General features: G+C 55.1%; 2 protein-coding genes across 14 annotated transcripts in view; both read left to right on the plus strand.

Annotated features, from left to right (window-relative positions):
- NFYC (nuclear transcription factor Y subunit gamma) overlaps nt 1-6000 on the plus strand; it is a 69725-nt gene extending 63725 nt beyond the window's left edge. For 4 of the 11 annotated variants that reach the window (XM_082687095.1, XM_082687096.1, XM_082687091.1 and 1 more), the window contains exons 8-10: nt 1143-1250; nt 3725-3784; nt 4779-6000. In XM_082687095.1, coding sequence (XP_082543221.1) covers nt 1143-1250; nt 3725-3784; nt 4779-5216 — 606 coding nt within the window. In that variant the 3' untranslated portion in view covers nt 5217-6000. The remainder of the gene's footprint in view (nt 1-1142; nt 1251-3724; nt 3785-4778) is intronic. The other 7 variants (XM_082687100.1, XM_082687101.1, XM_082687098.1 and 4 more) reach the window with 3 other exon arrangements.
- Nucleotides 6001-17635: 11635 nt separating this feature from the next.
- KCNQ4 (potassium voltage-gated channel subfamily Q member 4) overlaps nt 17636-24987 on the plus strand; it is a 53083-nt gene continuing 45731 nt past the window's right edge. For all 3 annotated transcript variants that reach the window (XM_082687102.1, XM_082687105.1, XM_082687104.1), the window contains exon 1: nt 17636-18274. In XM_082687102.1, the coding sequence (XP_082543228.1) occupies nt 17961-18274 (314 nt within the window). In that variant the 5' untranslated portion in view covers nt 17636-17960. The remainder of the gene's footprint in view (nt 18275-24987) is intronic.

Raw genomic sequence — 24987 nt, forward strand, 5'->3', positions numbered from 1 at the left:
GGCGCTGTGATTTAACACTACATGCAGGAGTGCAGCTCCATTTATCAGCATTTTCCTCATGGAAAGTAAAATAACCTGTAAGCTCATGGAGGTGAGGGGAAAGCTTGCTCCAGGACAAAGACGCATAACTTTCCTGTTCGCTTCTGGAAGCTTACCATGGCAACAACAGCCTGCTGGGCTGCCAGGGGAGGGTGTGGTCTGGGCCCCCAGGTAGAGAGAGACCAGTCTGTTCTCCTGGCACCTCTTTCATCCCCCAAATCCCGAGTGTGAATGTCTGCAGTGCTCTGCTGACTCTCCTGTGCTGAGCAACCAGCCGCCTTGGTCTCTCCATGTTCCGCTCAAGGCACTGAGACACTTCACGCTGCACTGGAGCGTTAGGAGTCTGAGTTAAGGCTTTTAGCGCACAATTAAATGCAGCGTGTGGTATTACTGTGTTATCTGAGACTTAATCTTAAGCTGAGGGACTCTAAGGGCATTTTTGTAGCTTTGGTTTCCCATGATGGGGTTTTCTGTGAAAGGTTTATTGATTCATCTTCCCCTTGGGAGGAGTTTGGCCAGAAGCTAGTGCTGAACACCAAGGATCCCAAAAGATCCACAGACCCCCATTGGTCCTGGCTGTTAGGACTAGTGAAGCAGGCCAGTTTTTTCTTCAGACATGTGCGGCATGGGGTTGGGCAGGACTAGGGCTAGGGTGCAGAGTGGCAGCCATCTGTTTTGGGCTCTTGGCAGATGCCGGATCTCTTCTCAGTACCGCGTCAGCCATCCCAGGATGTGGGGTGGTGGAGTTTGGAGACAGAGGGCAGAGTAGCCCAGACTTCAGGTACAAAGCATTCTGATCATGTCTGACAGTCTTTGGGATAAAATCCTAAGGTAAACTGAGCCCAGTGAATGTTGAGGGTGTGGCCATGCTGTTTCCCACGTATGTGACCAGGTCCTCTGGGCATTTTCTCCAAAGTCCATTTAGGGAACGTACCCTCTTTTGTGTTTTGTGACTTGCTGGGTGGGGATGTTACAGTTTTCAAAGTAGGTTTCTTTGGAAGGGTCAAAAGGGTATGGAGGACAGTCATCACCTCTGGTCATGGGAAGCCTGCCTGTTGAGGTCGCACTCAGTCTTCTGTATCTGCTTGTCTGCCCTGCTCTAGGTGCAGCTGAATGCCGGTCAGCTGCAGTACATTCGCTTAGCCCAGCCTGTATCAGGCACCCAGGTCGTGCAGGGACAGATCCAGACACTTGCCACCAACGCTCAACAGGTACGTGCCCCAGCGATGCAGGCCCTGGGTTGGATAGGCAGCTGGCCGGAGCTGGCCTCTGGCTGCAAAGGGGGGCTCAGCAATAGCTCTCGCCACCTCACCCTTTGGCAAGAGCCACCCCCACACCCTGCTCATCTCTTCACCCAAAGGACAGATGGGGTTTATTGGAGGATTAGATTCAAAGTGTGTCTCTTGCTGTCTTACTCTCATGGGAGAAAGGAATGTGAAGGAGGGGAGATCTCAAGGACTTGAAGAAAGCCTGATGTGTGTGTGCATGTCTGACTAGAGGAGGTGCTCTGACAGGGCGCCTCATCGCCAGACTGAGTTTCCATCTTTAAAACCAGATAGCTGTTGTGTCCTGGCACTCCCGTGTCCTTTGGAAGGCTTGCGTGGCTTTTACTTCCTCGTGCACATCTAGCCAGAGACTGCCCCCTTCATCTCCTCCTATGCCCTAAATTATGGAAGACTGTGAGGCACAGGTGTTGAGGGGGCAGCCCCCCTGGGCTTGGGGTTTGGGGCTTGGGGGTTGGGGTCGTGGGCATCATTTGCAGGGGATGGGCAGTGCTGGTCAAGGGGAGGCGTTGTTAATGGATTCTTCTGCCTCAGACCCAAAAAAAGCAGCGATCGTTTAAGAGCTGGATGCGTCGGCCCAGTTGCATTTCTGGTGATGTATCTATTGACAGTGGTGATGGAGCTGAGTTTGTAGAGCAGCTCTCCAAAGATCTCATTTGGGAAAATAGGAATGAGCCAAAAGCAAGGCTTCAGAGTTCCATACAGTCTCTGGGATCATTAAAGGGCCCGTTCCAGACCCATTTCTTGGCTTACATAAGGACTTGGGCTTTTCCCTAAATGCCTTGGGGCTGACTGGCATGGAGTCACATCTCCAGACTGGTCATACCCTCAGGTACCCTTCTTTTTTATAAAAAACAAAAGGGAAAAACAAAACCTTGTTAAGATTCTAACCTGGTTTAAAAGGTTCCAAATTTTTTTTCATGGCATGGGTTTGGGGGGAAAAGGAAGAGTTTTTGGTTCCTCTGAGGTCAGTCTGGGGACCAGAAACTAAAGCCAGAAAGTGGGAAGAGTCAGGTTTTCGGACAGTAGTTGGGGAGAAGCCAGGAGGGGGCACCTGAGAGCTTTTGGGAGTCTGCGTTACAACAGATCTTAACTTGTGGTAGCCTAGCACATAGTAGGTATTTGGTGTGTGTTTGTTGAATGAATAATATGCATATGGAATTTAAAGGTAAATGAAACTTTCTTTTTAGCTCATGCGGAGGGCAGTCCTGCCGGCCACAGGGCACAGCTGATCTTCTCATCTATGAAGAGTATTTTCCATTTGTCCCAGGGTCATTCATTTATTCTGCAGACATTTCTTTAAATGCTTACTTTGCACTGGGGGCTGTAAAGACAAAACATAGAGCTTCTGCCCTCCAGCCGCTTCCAGGCGGGTGGGAGGGGAAGGACCCAAAACAGGGTGCAAAGTAAGAAATCCTCTGAAGCCCTTTCACACCAGTCCCCTTCTTACTCCTGACAGCCTCCTGGGTAAGCCTGATGGGTTGTTTTTGGCTGTCGTGAGGACACTTGAGAGGACAGTCCTTACGTGGCAGGTTGGCTGTGATGGTTCCAGGAGATGGCACACACAGGACTACAGTCAGATGTTCCATAGATACACATACGCACACGAGCACGCTTCCGTCTTCTTCCTGGTCTGCCAGGCTGTGTCGAGCAGCTGGCAGGCACAGTGTGGTGCAATTCCACGTGGCAGCACAGTTCTTTTCACATGTCCTTAAAATCCCCATGTGAGATTGTAGGTACATGTGGTCGATGTTTTCCCTGCCCCGTCCACCTCCACCCCCACCCCCTGCTTGGCCCAAAGGGCTGCACGTGGCCTGTCTCGGAAAAAGTACTTCATAGGTGTGCCGCAAGGACTTCCAGGGCCAAGGCCACCTCCTTGCCAGGGTGTTTCGTATTCCAGTCAGATAATCTAGGTGATACGGGTTTGGTGTGGAGCCCACCTTCCAAGAACGAAAGGGACCACTCACCACTCTGCCCCACGTTTTGCTGTCTGCGTTCACTGGCTAAAAGACTCTCAGGTTTTCTGCCTAAGCCCTAAATGGGAGGCCTTGCTACGATAGCTCCTAGGAGCTTGCAGTAAGGGGCATGTGGGGGCCAGGTGGGGGGCAGGTGGATGGCAAGGGAGGTGGTTGTGGAGGTTCTATATATTTCTTGCTCCAGGGTCCTCTGTGGTCTTCTCTGCCGTGCCAGCGCTGAGTAGCCATCCGTGACGGGGGATAGGGGAAGGACCCTTGCTTTCCTGCTACTCTCTGAGCACCTGTTCTGTGCCAGGCCTCATTTTGGGCACTTTACATGCATTGTCTTGTGTGGTCCTCACCACCCTCTTCTGGCTGTGGGCTGCGGGAGGGCTGTACCGGGCCCTGCAGCTGACCTGCCTGCTGTGCCGTCTTGATTTCCTGCAGATCACGCAGACAGAGGTGCAGCAAGGACAGCAGCAGTTCAGCCAGTTCACGGATGGGCAGGTAGGACACCCAGTCTGGGCAGGGGCCGAGGGTGAGGGGTTGTCAGGGGTAGCAGGTGAGATCTGTGGGTTTGGATGGTTAGGGCCAGTGTCCCATTTTCTGTTAACGAATGGGCAGTCTTTAATTCGGAGTGCCAGTCCTTTAGATGTAGACTTATGGGAGCTGAAAATTATTTTAGACATTATATAGCCCCAGTCCCCATTTTACGGATGAGTAAACTGAGTCCTAGAGATGAGAAGTGTCTTGTCTGTGCTCACTCATCTCTTCATTGCGGAGCTGGGACTGGAATGCAGGTCTTCTGTTTCCCTTTCTAGGACTTGTTTTTTTGTAGGCTAGGCTACTTTTTAATAGCTGGATTAGTTGAAATGCAGAGAACATGTGACCTCTCAAGCTCTCTTGGTTCCTGGAATTCAGTCATTCAAAACTCCTATGAGAAGGGAATCATTCCCTTTCCCTCCTATGAGAAGGGAAACTTTCCCTTTTCCTCTGCCTTCTCCCTTCTACTTATGGTCCCTGAGACCCCGGAGTCCATGAAAGGATGACACACCCAAGCCCATGTTCTCTGCTGACCAGAAGGGAGAGGAGCTGACGTCAGGACCCACCTTTGGGCTCTGCCCGCACCACGTGCCAGGCTCACATGCCGGGGCTCCTGTGATGGTGGGGAGGGGAGAGGTCTTTGCCTCTGGGTTTTTGGGGTGGACACCTGAGAAAGTCAAGTGTCCATTTGGCTCTGCCCTTCCATAGTGGCTATGTGAGCTGCTTCTCAATGCCTCATGGGTCTTGGCTTAGCATGTGTTTAAACCCAGACACTCCTCAGCAGGGCCCGTGCAGGAAATGCAGGTTCAGTGTAGCCTCAGTCTGAGCCAGATACTCTGAGGAAAGGAGGAGGGGGGGTAATCTTACTACCCCTGCTAGTGAGGATTACCGAGAGTTGGGGAAATGCGGACTTCCAAGCAGCTGGTAGAGTGGTTCAAATTGCTTGTGTTTGTCACAGAGGAACAGCGTGCAGCAAGCCCAAGGCTCTGAGCTAACGGGAGAGGCAGAGCCCAGAGAAGTGAAAGCCACAGGAAATGCAACTCCCTGCACCTCTTCCCCGCCCACCACACACACCCCCTCACACGGGGCCGGAGCCTCCTGTGTCTGCTGCTCCCAGCCCCAGCCCCAGCAGAGCTCCACATCCCCTCCTCCCTCTGAGGCCTTACAGTGGGTGGTGGTTGAGGTATCTGGGGCCCCCGACCATCTTGAGGCCCATAGGGAGCTGCATGCCCCTCTCCCAGGGGTGACCTCACTCTCTCCTCTCCACCCCTCGCAGCAGCTCTACCAGATCCAGCAAGTCACCATGCCTGCCGGCCAGGACCTCGCCCAACCCATGTTCATCCAGTCAGCCAACCAGCCCTCCGACGGGCAGGCTCCCCAGGTGACCGGCGACTGAGGGCCTGAGCTGGCAAGGCCAAGGACACCCAACACACTTTTTGCCATACAGCCCCGGGCGATGGGCACAGCCTCCCTCCCCAGAGGACACGGCCGACCTCCGCGCCTCCTGCAGGCTAGGACACTGGTGCACTACGCCCCACGCCTGGGGGCCGAGATTCTTCAACAGAAAGATGCAATATTTTTTATTTCCTTTTTTTCCATTTTTTTCTCCAAGGAATCAATATTTCAATATGTTGAGCTGTGTGTCCAATGCTATGAAATGAAAATATTAAATAACATATTTATGGCATTTTCTTGAAGAGTGTGGTTGAAGAAATACTTCTTTTGTTTTCTCTCTCTCTTTTTTTATTCTTACTGCTACTTCTTTTGAGGAGCAAATCTCCTCAGGGGGTACGTTATCTCCTGACTCTTGGAACAGCTGCTGTCCCCAGGATTTGCCATCTCGTTCTGCCCTCAGATTGAGTTAGGTGCCTGCGTAGCTTCCTTTTCACTAGTGGTCCTCTTGACCCTGCGCTTGTCCCAGAGCTCTGTGTGTCTGCACCCAGAGGCCATGGAAACATTCCTTGCTTTTAAGAGATGAACTCATTTGCCATGGAGAATGGATGGTTTCATTTCTGAACGCTTCTCTCCCAGGGACCGAAGGAGACTAGAACTTCGTGCATTTGCCCACCCCCTCCCCGACCCCCATTTTTTATTTTTAAAATACGTTAAAAATTGGGCTAGTCTCCTTTGCTGCATGGACTTCAAACTGCATGAAATGCAATAAATCTCATTTTAGATAATTTAGAGTGTGGGTATCTGTGTCTGGGGGCACTCATGGGGCCGCTTTGCTTGAGGTGGCTTGGAAATTGGAAAGGTTTGTTTGCCTTCAGGTTGGGTGTCTGTAAAAGAGGAGGACCTTTGTGAGGAGGGGACTTTCAAAGCTAAGGGAACTTATGCTACATATCTGATTCAAATGGAGGTCTTCAACTGACTTTGAAGATGAACTACATCGGAACCTGCCGCTCAGAGGTGCCTGCCTGCCTTACTGAGACTACCACAGGTGGGCCGGATTCCGCTGCATCCTGCTGGTTTGAGGGTCAAGAGAGCATCCCTCATGGAAGAAACTGTCTCTGTCCTTCAGACAAGTCCTGCCACTTCTGCCGCAGCACAGGCTGGCATCCTGAGCTGCCTGCTGTGGCCACTCCCACTCCCAGGGGCATGGTCTTGACCAAGGTGGGTGGCCCAAGCTCCTAGTCAGCTCGCAGCAGGCCAGAAGGCTTCTACAGCTAGGGCCTACTTCCTAGTCATTGAAGCAGGAAGAACGGAGCATTCTGCTGCTTCAGTGGCTTTCATGGGCCATGGAAGCCAGCAGTGAGCCACCTTCCTAACCTTCACCATGCCATCCTTACAACTGGAATGAGGCCTGTTGTCATCGGAAGAGCAGGGAACTGAGTGCCATTTAAAGAAGGTATTAGCGGCGCCTGGGTGGCTCAGTGGATTAAACTGCTGCCCTGGGTCATGATCTCAGGGTCCTGGGATTGAGCCCTGCATTAGGCTCTCTGCTCAGCAGGGAGCCTGCTTCCCCCTGACTCTCTGCTACTTGTGATCTCTCTGTCAAATAAATAAAATCTTAAAAAAAAAAATAAGGTATTAATTTCCTCTCTGACGGTTAATATGCCATGAAACCTTGGACAGCTCCCTTCTCTTTGCTATTTTAAAGGGTCTTTGATAGGAAGGGGCTTTGATACTAGGCGACTGCAAGTCTGACCCTGTTACCCTGGTAATCCTCCCACTAAAGGCTCCCCGCTGTCAGCCATGGTAAGTACTTGGATGTCTGTCATCTATTCATTTTCAGTCCTTTACCTGAGCACACCTTACTTCATTCCACAAGAAAAATTAAGATGGCTTGCATTGAAAATGTACACAATGAAGCAATAAAATAGGACAAATTAGAATTAAGAAAAATATAATTGAGTAGGAAATTAGGATCATAAAAAGCAAATAACACAAATACCCTGGCCATAAAGACCTACACAGTTGTTAGAATTCAGTTTCACATTTGACCCTTGGGCTTCCTGACCACCAAAGCAAAGGGAGAGATGACACCAGGTAAGAGATTCATACTATAAAGGGAAGAAAAATAATATTCTCCTGCAAAAGCAAAGATTTGGAGGTTTAGGATACGTGGTTTCACTCTGGTGACAGCTTGGGAGGTGAAGCAGGTGATACTATATCACAAGAAGTTAGTGGGCCTGTTCTTCCTGAATCCCTAGTGCCTGCACCTCCCCCTGTATTGAGTTCTCTTTCTCGCTCGGGGCTTTTCTCTGAAGGGGGTTATCTGGCCTTTCCCACTGTTCTGTACCAAGTCTCAGTGAGACATGCATATACTCCCGAAAGCCCAGCCCCCCAGGGAGAGATGCAAGCTGGGGAGGACCCTGTCCTCAGGAGAGGCAGCAACTCCACTTTTTGACTTCCTGGCTGAGCCCCCATGTTGAGGCCACGGCACTGCCCCACCTCACTACTTTTCAATTCATTCCTAAAAGCCCAAGTAGTTGGGTTTTCACACCAGTCAGTGGGCCCCCTTTTCCCACAGATGTCCATTCTTATTTTGGCGATGTTTTGATCAGTTGTGATTGGAAAGCGACTATCTTACTGAGCACGTTCCCTTTAAATTTCCCCGCCAGCAGGGCCCAACTGGGTGTAAACAAACACTTTAGTGCAGCCCTAGAGAGCCCCTATCTAATCCCCAGCACGATCCCCTTACATCCGGAGCATGCTTTCAACATTTTTCCTAGCACTTGCAGCATCCGTCCTCCTGATGATCTTCAGGTGACCCTGCAGGGGAGACAGGAAGAGGGATCATGATCCTGCGTTACAGAGGGAGACATGCAAGGCCCAGCATAGTGCAGCGACTTGCCCAAGGTTACACCATGGATTGGGATGGAGCTGAAGCCAAAATACTGGCCTCCCGACCTCCTGTGCATACAGTGTTTTTCAGGCTGCTGGTGGTGGTGGTGGTCCAGGTGGTGGCTGTAAGAATAAGGCTTTACTAATTGTGAACTGTCTCCTGTTACTCTACCTCCCCCCAACCACTGGCCCAGTCTTGAGTATATGTGGAATAAATAAAGCAGTTAGATCTGGTGTGTGGACAGATGGTGGCAGGGACAACTCTCGGAGGCTGATGCCGGAGACTGGAAGCCCCTGGGATTAGGAAGAGACCACCTGGGCAGCCTCCTTGCTACTCAGTTCTGCTGAGGCCACAAGGGGGCGGCACACAGCCCTTCCCCAGATATCAGGGAGGTGCCCTGTCCAAACCTTATGCCAACTTGAGACAATTCTGGGAACTACGTGGGGTATCTCAATGGGTCCTAGGCTCTGAAGCCCCTCACCCATAAAACCCTTAACTTTAAAAAAAAAAAAATTTTATTTGTTTGACAGATATCACAAGTAGGCAGAGAGGCAGGCCGGGTGCTGGGGGGAAGCAGGCTCCCTGCTGAGCAGAGAGCCTGATGGGGGGCTCAATCCCAGGACGCCGGGATCATGACCTGAGCCAAAGGCAGAGGCTTTAACCCCCTGAGCCACCCAGGTGCCCCCAAACCCTTAACTTTTGAAGGCAGGGTCATTCCTGGGTCAACTGAGGGCTGGAAGCACTATCCAAGTATTACTCAGGGTAGTTTCTCAGGTTTGATTTTTTTTTTTTAAGTGATCTTTACACCTAACATGGGGCTCGAACTCGTGACCCCGAGATCAAAAGTCACAAGCTCCACCGACTGAGGCAGGCAGGCACCCAGGTTCTCAGATTTTATAAGGGCTTTCTGGCAGTCCAAATTCATTCAAGGCCCTTATCTCCCCAGCTTTGTGTCTTTCCATTCTCCTCTCTCCTGCACTCTTTGCACATTCAGTTACTAGTCCCTGGGTGCACCTCCCCTTTCAGAATGTACTGGCCCCACTGCCTGGAATGTCATTTTATTTCTTTTCCACTTACTGATCTATACATCCATCAAGACCCAATTTAAATGGCCCTTGCTGAGAAACTTCTAAGTGCTGGGGCAGAGTCTGCAAAGACCTCTTCCATGCTCCCACGGCAATATCTATAGCCTCTGTTGTTCATGCTTATAACCACAGTCATTCAGCAAATATTTCCTTGGCACTTCCTATGTGTCAGAAATTGTTTTTAAACGTTGTAAAGATGGCTGAAAATTAGCCCAGATGAGGTTTGGACTATCGTGAAACTTATATGGGGTTGAGAGCTGGGAGGGGGGCAGTGTACACGGGAATGGGGGGAGAGAGAGAGAGACAGTAAACACAAGACAAGTTTGGCTCTGAAGAAACCCCCTATCACTTTGTTAGAATTTTCTGGGTTTGGTTATCTTCCTCACAGATGGTCCTCCTCCAGTCCAGAGTCCTCGTGCTCCTCCAGAGCTCAGCCAGGTACCAGGAGGATGGCAGTGACTGATGAAGAGTGAATGAACATGTACCCTTCCCTGAAGACAGGGCCTCCAAACCTGTGCGCATTCCTAGAACTACTCCTTTGCCTTGGCTATTTTTTACTTGGTAACATTTTTTAAAAATTGAGCACTGACAATATCCTGGGCAGGGTTATCAGAGATTAGCCTTTCAAGAAATTTCTGTGTAGCAGGGCGGCCTGGGTGGCACAGTTGGTTAAGCATCTGGCTCTTGGTTTTGGCTCAGGTCATGATCTAGGGGTTGTGAGATGGAGCCCCACATTGGGCTCCACGCTCAGCACAGAGTCCGCTGGAGAGTCTCTCTTTCTCCCTCTGCCCCTCCCACTCATGCTGTCTCTCTCTCTCTCTAAAGTAAGTCTTTAAAAAAATTTTCTGTGTAAGAAAGTATGTTTAAGCTTGATACGTGATAGATGATCTCTTTTCATCTTTACATCCTCATAAGGTAAGTATTCTTATTTTCTAAGTGAGAAACTGAGTCTCAAAGAGGTTAAGAAATTACCCAAGGGCACCACCTGGTTGAGTAGAGCCAGGAGCTTCAAGAAGTTTCCTGTCCCAGCCAGCTTAGCCCCACTGGTCACTTCCCCTGGGCTCATGATTCTTTTCCTAGAGAGAATGAAACCCCCTACATGCCCCTACCCAGGTAGGGACTAGCTTTTGTCCCACTGTTCCAACCATCCACACAGGCCTCAACAAGGTGGCATCTGACCTCCCAGAGGAGGAGACCCTAGAGTGGAGATCAAGTGCTTGGTGGCATGAGAAACTTGGGTGTGGCCTCCCCAAGGCCCCTGAGCTGGGCTGGCAGTGTTACTCCCTGGCCTGGGTGCTGGGCTCCTCTCATGGCCCAGAAAGAGGGAATGTGGGGACAGCAAGGCTGGCGCTCAGAATGGGAGAGCCTAAGCTGGGTCCCAGCTAGCCAGGTTGGGATGGGCTCCTCTGGCTGGCTTGTGCTGAGGAGCCATCTCAAATAGCCTGGTCCCTCTCTACAGCCTGGAGCCCCATCACCTCTCCAGCTCCCCAAACCTCCCCCAAGCCCCTGTGCCTCTCTCTTTCAAGTGAAGTTCTGAGACAGAAGCTTTCTAAGATCTTGTATATGTCAAAATGTCTTTATTTTGCCCTTTAAATGACAGTTTGGCAATGTATGGAATTCTAGGTTCAGAATTATTTGCCCTCAGCACTCGGAAGATTCTATTCCATTGTCTTTTGGCATCTGTTGTTGCTGATGAGATGCTTACTGTCAATTCAATTATTGGACCTTTGTAGATAAGTTATCTTTTTCTCTCTGGTGGCTTTTAGAATTTCCTTTTTATTCTTGATATTCTACACTTTGGCTAAAAGGTGTCTAGATGTAGTTTTGTTTTTGAAGATATCTTACTTGGCAGTCTGGGCCTTTTCAATCTAGAAATTCACATCCTATTTCTGGAAAGATCTTAGTCACTCTTTCCAGTATCTTTTTCTGGAATTAATATATGCTGGGGTTTCCTATTCAATCTTCGATGTCTCTTTTCTTTCATATGTTTAATCTCTTTATTGTTCTGTGCTTTATTCTGGAGGATTTCCTTAGTTCTAGTTTCTAATTCACTAATTCTCTCTTCAGCTGCATTTACTCCACTAACCCATCTATTGATTTCTTTTTTTTTTTTTTTAAATAAGATTTTATTTATTTATTTGACAGAGAGAGAGAGCCAGAGAACACAAGCCAGGGGAATGGCAGAGGAAGAAGGAGAAACAGACTCTCCACTAAGGAGGGGGACCTGAATTGGGGCTTGATCCCAGGACTTTGGAATCATGACGTGAGCCAAAGGCAGACACTTAACTGACTGAGCTGCCCAGGTGCCCCTGTTGATTTCTTTTTTAATATCAGTGACTTGTTTTCATTTCTTGAATTTCTAGATAGTTCTGTTCAAAGCTCGTTTGAAACATTTGTTCTTGTTTTATAGATGCTATTCCTTCCTTAATCTTTTTGAAGATTTTAACCATATTAAACTTCCTTTCAGATTGCTCTATTATCTATAGATCTTTAGGTATGAATTCTCTCATGAGAGAGGGAGCCTTTCAAGATATTGTACTTACTTTTTCTTATATGTTGTGAAGTTTATCCTTGAGATAGTTATTTTGAGCACACTTTGCTACCTTGTGTCTAGAGATCACCCTAAGGGATGATTTCTCAGTTGAATCTGTGCAAGCCATGTGGATGTTCACCAGCTGCAATCTAGTTCTTATATTAGCATCTTGGCTTGGGATATTTCTACCCAAAACCAAGACCAGGAGGCTAGCAGGCAGACATACTTTAGCACCTTCCCAGACCCAGTGTTAGGCAGGGAGCCTGCTGTAGCCCCTGCCACTGGTGGGGTTTGCAACTATACCTCCCATCCTGCAAATGCCTCCTCAGAGTTATAGCTTCCACTCCTACTCACCACGAGAATTCCCTCTCATTTCTGGCCCTTACAGATTTCTCATTCTCGCTTTTGAGTTTGGATATGTATTTTTTGAAGTCATCCAATATTTCGGGGAAGTTATCTAATTCGAAGTTATTTAATAGTTCAGGGAAGGGGGACTTTAATATATGTTCACTTAAGTTCGACCTGGAAGTCCCACTCTCTGGGCCTCCCATCCCAGTCATTGAACCCCCTAGTTTCCCTTGTGAGCCCCCATTCTCCTCCCTGGACCCCTGTCTTCCTTAGCAAGGCTAACCCCTTTTCTGAACCCCCTTCTCTGCCCCTCTATCTGCAGTCCCTCCCGCTAACATCATCCCCTTCTCTGAGCCCTTGTCCAAGCTTTCCCCACCAACAGAGCACGGATCGGGGAGGCTTCCTTCCACTGCACTCTCATCAACTCGGAAGAATATCCTTCCTCCTCATTTTCCAACCAACTCAGCTGTCCCAGCTGCCCTCACTGAGAACATAGAGCCTATCAGCACACCCACAGTAGTAGTGACGCCTTCTGCATGGTCTTCCAGGAGTTGGGGGTCAAGGAGGAAGAATCCCGAGGATTCAGAGGAGGAGCTGCAAGAGAAGGGATGGTTTTGACTTTCAATTCCACACCCCTTTCTCCCTCAGTGTCTCCTCTTTGTGGGCCCCCCTCCAGCCCTGAGGATCAATGGGGGTTCACTTTCGCTGAGCTCAGCGACACTGCTCCCTCCCCACCTCCTGTGGCTTTGAGCTCACTGGCCCAGAAGGCCTGTGTTGTTTGGGCTGGGGACAGCTCAGTGGCACCTCGAGATCTGGGGGGAGAGAAACTCCTCTGGCCCCTCCAGGACTTCCCACCTGCCAGGTTGGCCTAGGTCCCTTGTCCTCTCTGGCCTTACTGGGGAACGGAAGCAGACCTGATCCTTCCCTTATACCTCCTCCTCCTACTCACAGTGGAGTGGAGTTCTAGAGGCAAATAACGCATGTGATGCCACCACCCCGGGGAAACCCCTCCTCCTAGGAAGCCTTTCCAGACTGAAAAGAGCGGCTCGGTCTAGGGACTGCCCATGGCATCTCTTCTGTCCACCCACCCCGCCCACATACCTGAAGAGCAGTAAGATGAATGGTTCATGTGTGTACCCCTCCCAGCATGATCAAGAATTTTTCCTGCACTCAGTCTTCCCAAGACTTGAGGAAGGTGGGGCAGGGGTGGAACGACTTGCCCAAGGTCACCAGCTAGTCCAGAGGAAGAGCCAGGAAGCCTAGCCATGACTTGTAGTTCAGTGCTCTTTCTGGCCCTGGCACTGCTAGCCTCTCCGGGTGCTGAAGCCTCCAACTCCACCTGTCCTGAGCCCTCTTCTACAGAGCCCCAGCCTCTGCCGCATGCCCAGGCTAAGACTGTTGGCCAGTCTGATGGCCAAGTCTCGGCCAGGCTGTTTCCTATCAGGCCAAACTGGACCTTCTGGCTTAGCATTCATGGCCCCTGCTGTCCCCCTTGCCAAGCTTACCCTTCTTCTCCCTTGCTCTATAACTTTCTCTCCAACCCCACATCCCACCTATACACACACAGACATACACACTACAGCACAGGGGTAGAGAGCTAGATCAGGCGAGTCCCTTCGCTGACCCTCAGTCTTCTTATCTGTAAATTGGGGGTGTAAGCAGCAGTCCATCACAGGGTTGTTGGGGTGCTGAAATAAGACAATGCAGGTAAAGGTAAGCCTGCCCAAGTTTTAGCATTTAGCCCCAACTTCAGCCTGGGTGCTGCAGGCATAACTAACTGCACTTCTCTGCACCTCCCCGAGCCCTTCACACCCCTGTACCCTTCTTGGGACATTGCCAGGGGAGACTTTTCCCTCATCTGACCTCTCACACCCTGGGAGCTGTAAGAAACCTGGGGGAGGGGGGATTTGGGATGTGGAGAGGGAAGAGTAGGAGATCTGGTGGGTGGAAACTTGACCCCCTCCACAACCCATCAAGCAGAACATCTCTGTTTTAATGCTTTGTACATGTGGGGATGCTACTTCATGATTCCATTGCTAATAAAGTCTGAAAATCACTGACTTAAAACCCCTTTCTCGGGTGCCTGGCTGGCTCAGTGGGTTAAGCCGCTGCCTTCAGCTCGGGTCATGATCTCAGGGTCCTGGGATCGAGTCCCGCATCGGGCTCTCTGCTTGGCGGGGAGCCTGCTTCCTCCTCTCTCTCTGCCTGCCTCTCTTCCTGCCTCTCTGCCTACTTGTGATCTCTCTGTGTCAAATAAATGAATAAATCTTAAAAAATAAAAAAATAAAAAAAAATAAAAAAAAAAACAACCTTTCTCACTTCAAGAAAGGAAACTGCAACTTTGGTTGACCTGAGATCACACTGCTGGCTGTTATAGTCAATGACAGGCTTAAGCCAGGTCCCAGCCACTTCTAGACCTAACACTTATAGACCTGGGGGTCTCCACTGCTGGCAGGAGAGAGTCCTAGAGAACAGTTCTAGAGAACATCTCCAGTTCCCCTCAGCCCCTGGCACTGATCCCAGGACCCCAGGGCACAGTAGGTAGGTGCCAGCCAACTGGGAAGACAGGTCACAGATGGTTCTGGGGTTACCCACAGGCTGTGTATCCTTCAGAGATTCCTTGTACCTCTCTGAGCCTCAGCTCTCACACATGGAAATGGTTGCTCTCTGTCCCAGATGGGGCAGGATCTGGCACCCAGTTGGTGCCCCGCAAATGGGAGCTCTCCATCCCCACCCTTCGTCTCAATCAATACTTGCTCCATTGATGGATGACGGTGACAGTGATGAATTACAGGAGATCCTGGAGCCTCGCCCCTTTCTTCTTGCACGGATAGGGGAAACTGAAGCCCAGAGTGGGGAAGGGACCCGCCCAGGGACACAGTGAGTCTGGGCACGGTGGCCATTCTGGCAGTGTCACCAGGGCGAGATTCAGAGGCTGAGGGGGGTGGGGGTGAGAATGAAGCTGCTGAGGGTGGGGCGCAGGGAACAGGTGGGAGAGGGGGAGTGAGAGAGGAGGGTGGGAAACCACCACCACCCCCGACACTCCTGAAGCAGGGAGGCAGACAGAGAGAGCCTGAGACAGCTGTTTGCTCAGAAAAGTGTCTTAGTCACTAAAGGCTGCAGTGGGGAAAGTCCATCCTCCCAGTCATGTCCTGGGAATCTGGACTGGGGGGGCAGCAAGGCCGCCGGGTGACCCTCAGAGGGGCCACTTGTCCTCTCTGAACCAGACTTTCTTCTCGGCTTCCTCCAGTCCCCCTGTGGGTACATGAACGCACACATCCCCCAAATAAGTTGCTTCTGGCCTTTAAGGACCATCTTCTCCATTCCCCTCACCCTTAAGAAGAGTTCACCAACTTATTACTTTAAAAAGGAGCGGGTGTGTCCCTCTGCTCATTGTACACACCTGCAGGAGAAACAGTCCTCTGTGTCCTATGAAAGTCCTTCCTGAGGTCTAACTTTCATTCCTCTAGCTGCAACCATGGTGTCCTTCCTTTTCCTGCTACCTATGAGGGGGATAATCTAGAGCTGGAGTTGGGAAAGATGATGTAGGGCCCTCTCCTGGCAGTGAGAGCTCCTCACAAAGGAAGGGACTTCTTCAGTTCCTCAAATGGGAAGAGAACTGTGGGGTTCAGAGGTGATGCTAAAGCGTCAGGATCAGATTTCCAAGAACAGACCCAATTCCAGATATCCTGGGTGTTGGTAAGGGCAGCCTGTGTTCAAGTGGGGTTTCTGAGACAGAAGAGCCTTTAGACCCCAAGAAAGACCTCCAAATCCCTTACAACTGCTTTTCTTTCCACCTACCATTCAGGTTCCCAGACCTTAGTCCCACCCTGCAGGACCCCTGATTGATGTAGTCTAGACAGTCCCATAGTGTCTGGGAGGGGGGTGCCAAGTCTAGGGGCTGCTGGCTTTAGCCCACAGGGAAAGGATGGGTTAACCCAGCACAGGCATTGCATCTGTGTCTGGGCCCTGGGGTCCAGAAACCTTCCCCAGTTGCCAGCGAGGTCGGGGCATAACCTGCCCAGAGGCACCAGGCTCTGGCCCTGGGCACACCTGGAGCCAAAGAGCAGCCGGAAAGATTCAGGTCAAACCCCAGAAGGCGCCCCATGTTATGCAGAGGGAAAAAGGTCACTGTCCCGGTCGGCGGGGTGTGTGCAGGCTGCCAAACTCAGCTTGGGGACCCCCCAGGTCCCTGCAACACCCTCCCGGACGCCTGCAGATCTTTCTCCCTCCCTCCCCCAGAGGCGCTCAGCAGATCAATGCTGCCTTTGCTGACAGCTGAGAATCGAGCTCGCCTTCCCGCCCCCTGCCCCGCCCCTCCCGCTCGGCTCTGTCCCCCGAGAGACTCCCGGAGGAACAGAGAAGAGTTTGCTGCGGAAGCCTTCACCCTGGGGCAGGGCCTGCGGAGGGAGCGGCTGTTGTGGCCGAAGCAGCCATCAGGGGAAGAGGGAAGGAGGATCGGGAAACCCAAATGACCACTCCTCGCAGGGCCGAGAGGGCTAAAGGGAACGAAAGGGCTGCCCCCTACCGCTAGAGAGAGGAGGTCAGGCACCAAGAACTTTCCAGCTGGAGAGGCAGTGCGTGGGAAAGAGTCTCCCGTTTGGGGGTGGGATTCTGCAGGCCTCTAGGGACGAAGTCGTCCAGCCCGCGGCGCTGGTTCGGAGCTCACCTCCCAACACCCACGTGCCCTGACCCTGACCCTGGAGGCAAGGGAGCGATTCAGACTGGCTTGGCGGGGCGCAGGCCCTCATTCGGAGGAGACTCTTCTTTGGGGCGGGGCGGGGGCTGGGGGCTCGTCCCCCAACCCGAAGAAAGCAAGCTCAGACGTGGGGGTGGGTGGGAGGAAGAGCGGACACACCCGGGGTCCGCTGTGCAACACGCTGTGACACAGCTCGGCAGTGCCTGGACAACAGGCCTTTCCCGTGGGCGCTGCTCACCAAGCCACACGCGGCCCCGGCACACTTTACACACGCCTCCCGGCGCAGTAAGGGCCCGCCCCGATGGCGAGGGGCACACCTCCTCGCTTCCACCTCCACCACCTAGCGGGACCTGCACCGCGTACACTCATCTTCACACCTATACACACAATGCCCACGCCACGCACCTGCATGGACTCTACCCCGTCACCGCGCGCACTCACAGCCACCCGCGCGGCACACACGGAGCACGCACTTCTGGAGCCACTCACACCTGAACTCCACGGGACGCCGAGTCCCATACACGGTCGCGGCCACAGCTGCCCACCCCATGCCCCCACTTTCCGGGGCACCCCCCCACACCCCGGCGAGGCGTCCCAGCCCAGCCGGGCCTCCGGGTCCCGGCAGCCCCTCGCAGCAGTGCACGCCACTAGCACGCGGCCAGCCCCCGGGGGCCGCCGCCACGCGGTCAGGTCCCGGCACCGACTCGTCGGCCCGCATGGCCGGTGCGCCCAGCCCCGCCGGCTGCTCCGCGCGCCCCCCTCCGCCTCGCCGCGCCCGCCCGCTAGCTCCCTCCCGATTTGGGAAGGCGGCCGCGGGGCGGGCGGGGGCGGCGGGGGAGGGGCGGGGCGGGGGAGGATGACATGTGAGCGGCGCGCCTGAGGCAGGTGGAAAGGCGAGCGGCATGGAGCGCGTAATAAGAGAGTTGGAGTCGGAAAGAGCCGCCCCAGTCGCCGGGGAAGCGGGCGGTCAGTGCGGGCTCCGGCGGCCCCCAGGCTCCGCGCGCCCGCCCCCGGCCCCCGCGCCGCCCCGGCCCGGCCCCTAGCCCCCCGCCGCCCGCGCCCGCCCCGGGCCGCCTCCGCCGGGCCCGGGTCCGAGCCATGCGCCGCTGAGCACCCCGCGCGCGCCCGCCCGCCCCGGACCGCAGCCGGGCCCCGGCGCACCCCCAACCCCACGCCCGGCGCCGCCCATGGCCGAGGCCCCCCCGCGCCGCCTCGGCCTGGCCCCCCCGCCCGGGGACGCCCCCCGCGCCGAGCTGGTGGCGCTCACGGCGGTGCAGAGCGAGCGGGGCGAGGCGGGCGGGGGCGGCTCCCCGCGCCGCCTCGGCCTCCTGGGCAGCCCCCTACCGCCGGGCGCGCCCCTCCCTGGGCCGGGCTCGGGCTCGGGCTCCGCCTGCGGCCAGCGCTCCTCCGCCGCGCACAAGCGCTACCGCCGCCTGCAGAACTGGGTCTACAACGTGTTGGAGCGACCCCGAGGCTGGGCCTTCGTCTACCACGTATTCATGTGAGTTTGCGACCCCGCGCCCCTTGCCGCGCCCCCGCGCTCCCGCCTGGCCCAGCCCCTGCCGGAGCCTGGGCTCCCCGGGGCCGGCGCGAGCCGCCCTGGCTCCGCCCCCTGCCCCCCATTCCCACGGCCGACCCTCCTCTCGCTCACCCCCAGGCCTGAGCCCAATTTCTGATCCTCCCCCAGCCTGACCTTAACCCTAATCCCCAGGTCCTGACCCCTGCTTGACCTCGCTTCTGACCTCCCTACCTCAGCTATTTTCATTCTGATCTCCAAGCCCTGCTCCTCCGTCCCAATCCCAGGTTCTCCCCACATCCAGTGTCTTGTCCCCCATCCTCTCTGCATTCCGGAGCCACTACGGTGGGGTCCTCTTTCCTCTTCCCTGCCTCTGCCTCCTTGTGCCCAGACACAAAGGGGACCCAGTGGCCCCCACACAATTTCTGTTACTATATCCCCAACTTTGTTGCCACAGTGGGCTCCCACCTGGGCTCCCCTTGGAGATGGCCCTGTACAGGGATGGATGGCCTCTACCCCAGTCCCGGTTGGCCCCCCACTGTAGGGGTTTGGGGGTCCCTGTGAGCCACTTGAGCCCTGACACTCGTGTGTGCTGTGTGACGGTCTTCACCCAGCCTCTCCTCCACCTTGCACCCGCCGGTGGCAGCAGCAGCAGCACCCGGGCTGCCCTGGCTACCCCGGTGCCTGGGCCCGCTAGCCCGCCCCACTCACTGGCTGCTGCACCAGGCCTGGCTCTGGGCACCCTGGGGAAAAAGAAAGAGGAGAGCAGTAGGTTTGGAAACACTGACGCTGCGGGCCCCCTCCTCCCCCTTGCCAGGCTCCTACAACTTTCAAAAACACTGACCCCTCTTGGATGTAAAGAGTGAATTTTGGCAGCCTAGAGCTCAGTCTTGGGGGACGGCCTGGCCCAGCCGGGAACATGAGAGGCCCCGCGGATATCAGTTGAAGGGCTGGGCCTGGCGCTGGGACGCCTGGAGGTGCCCGAGAAAGACCTCCGGTCCCTGGAAAATGTACGGATATTAATCCCTTCTTGCTGCCTTCAGAGCAGGCCCTTTAGTCTATGGGGTCTCCTCGGTGGCCCCCTTGCCTGTCCACCTGACTGTCAGGCAGTTTTTCTGCCTTGTCTGGCTGTCTTTCTGCTGGAATTTCCACCTGTGTGCAAGTTAGCCTGTCTGTTCATCTCCCCCCCCCCCCCACCTCACTGTCCAGCGGTCCTTCTGCCTGTCTGTTTCCATCCCTCTGTGGGACAGGCATCCCTCTGTGTGCCCGTCTGTCCAGTTGTCCATGTGCCTGTCCATCTGTCTCGGTTTTCTACCTGTCTGTTGGTCTGTCTTCCTGCTTGCGTCTGCCCCATCCTAACTGGGTACGCAGGATTTCAGAGGTGAAGGGGAGCCCCCAGGCCGTAGGGAGGGCAGAGGAGGACTCTCTCAGCCAGTGTGCTCCTGGGGGTGGCAGCCTTGACTCAGGCAGACTCCAGCTGGGCTAGGCCAGGGGCAGAGGTTTGTCAGGACACGAGGTCAGACTTAGGGTCAGAGTCAACTGTTAAGGGTAGCCCAACCCCCAGTGCCCATTGGGAGCATCTGGGATGAATGTCTTTCGCTGCAGAGAGGATTGTGGGAGTGATGACAGTACAAGGGAGTTGTACAGAGTCAGGTGGGAGCAGCAGAGGACTGCTAAGGAAAGGGGGTCGAGTTGCCCACATCGGCCTGGGGCACCCAAGGAGGCTGAGACACTCCACGGAGAGGGGCTGTGCCTTCGTGGGCTCCTCTTGGGAGATGACCCTTCCAAGGCAAGGCTGGGCCCGGGGAAACCAGTAGGCCTCTGAGGCGGGGGTCTTTCGTCCTGAGGCCTGGTCTCTCAGCCCCCCAGGGGTCACCAGAGGTGAAGGACCCGCCTCATGACCTCCGGCCAGCCGCTGTCTTCGCCTCTTCTGGAAGGGCCTCTCCTTCCTCTCCAGGAGCTAAATCTGCTGGCACCTTTGCCCCACATCCTGCCCTTTCCGGATGCCAGGAATGCCCTGGCCAGGGGCATGCTTGTTCTGACCACTTGTGCCCGGGAGCCCAGGGACGAGGCATCTCAGGAGCTCTAGGGGAGGAAACGCGGCGTGAGAAGGTCCACAGGGCTAGGGAATCTCAGGGAACTAGTCTTCTGTCTTAGAGATCAAATGGAGCGAGGGGTTGGGAGCCCCACCTCTTGGAGGCTGTGTGATCTTGGATGGATCACTGGGCCTCTCTGAGCTTTTAGATGTCTCGGCCGTCAGAGTGGGTAGAAACCCCAACCTTGTGGGCCTCGCTCTCAGATGAGGTAATAGGTGGGAAAGAGCCCGGTGTGCAGCAAGAGCCTCAGTGTGAAAGATGGGGGTTATTCCTGGGGGCTGGCGGAGGGGGCCAGACCGGAGGCTTCTGTTGCTCCTGAGGTGCTCCAGATGTGGGGTTTCTCAGTCACTCACTCTGGGATCTTGGCTGTTCTTGCCAGGAAGTGCTTCCTGCTGTTGGACTCCTAGCCCTCCCGCTGCACTCTTGGCCAGATCCTTTCCCACCTCCACAACGGGCGCCCAGAGGCGGCTCAAGTGCAGGGGTCTCAGTGTGCCCAGTTAGCTAGCCCCCCCTCCCGGAGACTCAGGCCCTAGCAGGAGGGGCCTGGCAGAAAAGCCCGGAAAAGAAGGGCTCAGGGAGGAGGGCGCTGGGGTGAGCTGGGTCCGTTCACCCCAGGGGGACGCCAGCCTCACACCTGCCAGTGAGGACCCCACGCAGCCCGCATATTTTTTGGCACTGAAGACTGTTCCCAGGATGAGCTCGGATTCCGGCCCTTCTGCCCGTGCAGCTGTGGTCTCTGGGATGTGGGAACCGCAGACTCCTGTCTTCTCCTTATTGAGGTCCAGGATGAGGGGTTGCGGGCTCCCTCTCCCATCTCTCTCACCTCTCTGTAGGCCCCTGGTCCTGTCCCTAAACCCCAGCCCCTCCTCAGTGTCCCAGTCTTTGATTAAGGCCTCAACCCTTCACAGGCTCTGCGCTCTGGATTTGGAGAAACACCACAATCGCTACCCGTCCTGCTTTTTGAGCCTTTGGTGGGTGGTTGGCGGCAGGGGTGGGGGGGGCACCTCCTCTCTGCACCCTTTCAGAGCTACCCCCCGCCCCGCCCCCCAGCCTCACTCTTGAAGTTAGAGGGTTGGAGGGGGCTGATACAGGGCACGGTCATTACCCCCCACTTTCCCCACACCACTGTGAGACTCTGGCTGCTCCCAGCCCCCAGCTGCCCAGTGCTTTCTCTATGTGAAGGTTTACACTCTGTAAACATCCTCCTCAGCCTTGTCCCTGGGGTCAGAAGCTGTGGGAATGGGGAGGGGAGGAGGTGGCGGCAGCTCCTGGGGCCCTCAGACTCCTAACCCCGGAGTCTTCCAAGCTCCCACCCTGCCCATCTGAGAACTATCACTGCCTGGGTTGGTAATGAGCCCAGCAAAGGGGGCCTAGAGCCCTTGGGCGCCCCCAAGGAGTGGGTCCACATTTTGATAGCCCATTTTTCTTATAAGAAAACTAAGGCTCTGAGGACCCACGTCACACAGTGAATCAGAAGCAGATGAGGAACCAGACCCCAAGACTCCTGACTCCCTATCCAGGCCGTGCCCCTTGCTCCCTGCAGTTGCCTGGTGGGGTTTGGGGGGGCGGCGGCGGTGGCTCCAGCAGTTGGAACGGAAATTTCTCATCACTCGTTGAGCTGCAGTGATCACCGGGCCGTCCGTAAACCACCCCCACCAGGCAGGTGCTGCTATCCTCCGCATTTGACAGGTGGGGAGACGAGGCTCAGGAGAGGTCTCTGCGGAGCCTCCTGAGAGCGACGGCTGACTCAGACCTCCTTCTCCCGCATCTTGGCTGATCCCGCATCTTGGCTTCAGCCAGGGCCCCAGCCCCAGGCCCCGCAGGAGGGCCGCTCCTGTGCCATTTGTTTCTCTGCCCCAGCACGTAGCACCCAGCCCTCAGCACGCAGCACCCAGCACCCAGCTCCCAGACAGCAGGGGGTGAGCAGGGAGAAAAGTTTGTGAGATTGGACAGCAATTGCCCAGCCTCGCGCCAAGGCATCATACTCGTGCTATACTTGGCTTTGCGCACGCACACACACACCCGCTGCACACTCGACTGTCTGTCTCGTGCACACACTCACTACGGCTTTGAAATCTAACACAGAGCTGTCCCTACCTCTTCACTGACTTCACAGAGACGCTCCCGGGCCTGCTGCCCCAGCCCAGAGCCCTAGCACAGAAGACAGCCGACCCCCTTCCCTGAGTTTCTTGCCTCCACCTGTCCACACCAGCAGGGCTGCCCTTACAGGCCTCGGTTTACCTGTGCGTCCACCTGGGAGGGCAGCCCCAGGCCACGTGGGAGCAGGTTAGCTGGCCTCCTAGAGTTCGGCTGGCCTTTACTTTCCCTGAAGGCCGCCCCCGGAACCGTTATGCCCAGGCCCGCAGCGTGCTGCTGAGTCCACTGAGGCACGGAAAGGAGTGTCACATCCGGCAGATCCGTAGTACAGCTGTGCCAGGAACCCAGGCCTCTGCCTCCCAGAGCAGGACTTTAGATCTGTTCCTCGCCCCAGCTGATGGTGAAGGCTAACGCCCCCAAGAACTTGGCCTTATGATGGGGAAAGTCTTGGAGTGTGACCCAGATTTTTGGTGCTGCTGTTTTTCAGTTCTCATTCTTTTGTTTGGTCCTTATGAGGAGGGGGCGAATGGAGAGACCATCCTGGCAGCTTTCTATCCCTTCTTCTGTTCCTCTCCCTGCCCCTTAGGCCCCTTGATGCCCTCCTGCCCAAGTTAGACTTCTCATTGCTACCCCACCCCGACTCCATAGTATGTTCATTCCTTCCATTGAGGAAGCCCTGCTGATAGTCTGACTTTAGTCCCTACTGCTGCAGAAACCTCTGTTCTCCCAGTGTTAGAGCCAGGAGTGCTCCGAGAGGTGATTATTCTTGGGCTGATGGCAGCACTTTGAGTGGGTGATTAATTTAAGGTTCTCTGAGCCAGTCAAGGGAGCTGAAATCTCCCGGGGAGCAGGAGAAAGGAAAGCTCTGCAGAGCGGCCAAGGCCCTGCCCCCGCCAGCCCCGTCCCCCAAGGGGGCCACGCAGGGAGCTTCCCCGGACTCGGAGCAGCTCATCGCCCTTCCTCCCCAGCACCGCACCCATGGGGGTTATTGTGCAAGGCTGACCCCCAGCAGGGAATTCAGGGGGCCCCTCTCTAGCACCCCAAGTGTGGGAGTTGTGGGGCTGGGGCGGGGAAAGAGCGGGGCCCTGTCCTCTCTCCAGAGGCTGCCCCTTGAGTGGGTCAAGAGCATGAGCTCTGAGTCCGACAGATTTGGGTTCACTTCTTGTTCCACCCAAAGCAGTTATGTGTCCTTGGGCAAGTTACCTGACCTCTCTGAGCTTCGATTTTGTCATCTAAAAGCCAGGAGAGTTGGGGCCGAGTGGGTTAAAGTGTTGGCGTCATGCCGGGCGCAGGCGGTGGCAGGCACCGGCCGGACACCCAGTTGTTCTGTGGGCTGGGGGGTGGGGGTGCTCTCTGTGGGCTCCGGCCTTGCAGTCCCGCCTCTAACCCCCACAGGCATGAGGGAAGGCAGGCCCTTCGTGATCCTGATCGTGACCCTCGGTTCACATGGGGTGGGGGAGATGGGGCTGGAGAGGGGACGCCACCCACTTGTGCGAGGCGGCGCAGCTAGTGAGTGGTGGTACCAGGACTCCGACCTGGGTCCCTAGATAGCTCTGTACCAGGCCTAGGGGGCTCAGGGCGACAGACCAGGCCTGTGCCCTGCCTGGGACTCCACTGTATAGGCCTCATGGTCACACCTGCAGCCAGCCTGACCCCAGGGAGATGGAAGTAGAGCCATGGTGCTCAGGGGGACAGCAGGGGACCCCTGGGAGAGGGGAGCAATACCCCCCTCTCTCCTGAACATATCATCCTGGGGAATGGGGACAGGGAATCCCGAAGGAGAATTAGAGATCTTAATACTTGCTGGGAAAGTAGGCACCCTGCGTCCACCCCAGTCCACGAGCCCAACTCCCCGCCTCCCCCACCGCCGTAAGATGGGGCTAAACAGGAACGTGGACTGTTCACAGCTGCTGCGCCAGAGCGACTCAGGGGAACCAGGAGGAGCTGCTGTACAGACCTTAAGTTTTGCAGGAGTGGGGGGCCTCAAGGTTCTCTAGCACCTTTTTCCTGGGCCCTTCCAAGGACTGGGAGCACTTAGAAGGGCACTTGGGAGGCTGCCTGCCCCCAGAGGGGGCTCTGATGGGCTAGGGAGAGGGTGCTAGTCAGACATGGGGGGCCCCCATAATGTGCCCCTAGGACTCCAGGCTTTCTGGGCAACTCTGTCCCTAGGGCAGGATCTGTGTGCCCTGGGGGCTTGGCACCTGGGGGTGGGGGAGGTGAGGAAGGAATAGGAGGGGCAGCCCCAGGCAGCAGACTAATTGGGCTGGGAATCCGTGGGCAGCGCCTGAGGGAGGGAGGCAGAGAGCAGGGAGCTCAGCAATTCCCTCCCTCTTCCTTCCTTCTTGGAGACGGGGGAACAGTGAGTGGAGTGGGGTCTCTGGCCTGGCGGCCCTCCTCAATCTCTTGAGGAGGGGCGGCACTTTCTCCTGAGACTCCTCGGACATGTAGGCCAGACTGGTGGGAAAGGGGGAAAGCTTGCTGGAGATAAATGGAGTGTGATTCCCA

Source organism: Mustela nivalis (assembly GCF_964662115.1).
Source record: "Mustela nivalis genome assembly, chromosome: 10".
In the NCBI taxonomy this organism is placed as follows: domain Eukaryota; kingdom Metazoa; phylum Chordata; class Mammalia; order Carnivora; family Mustelidae; genus Mustela; species Mustela nivalis.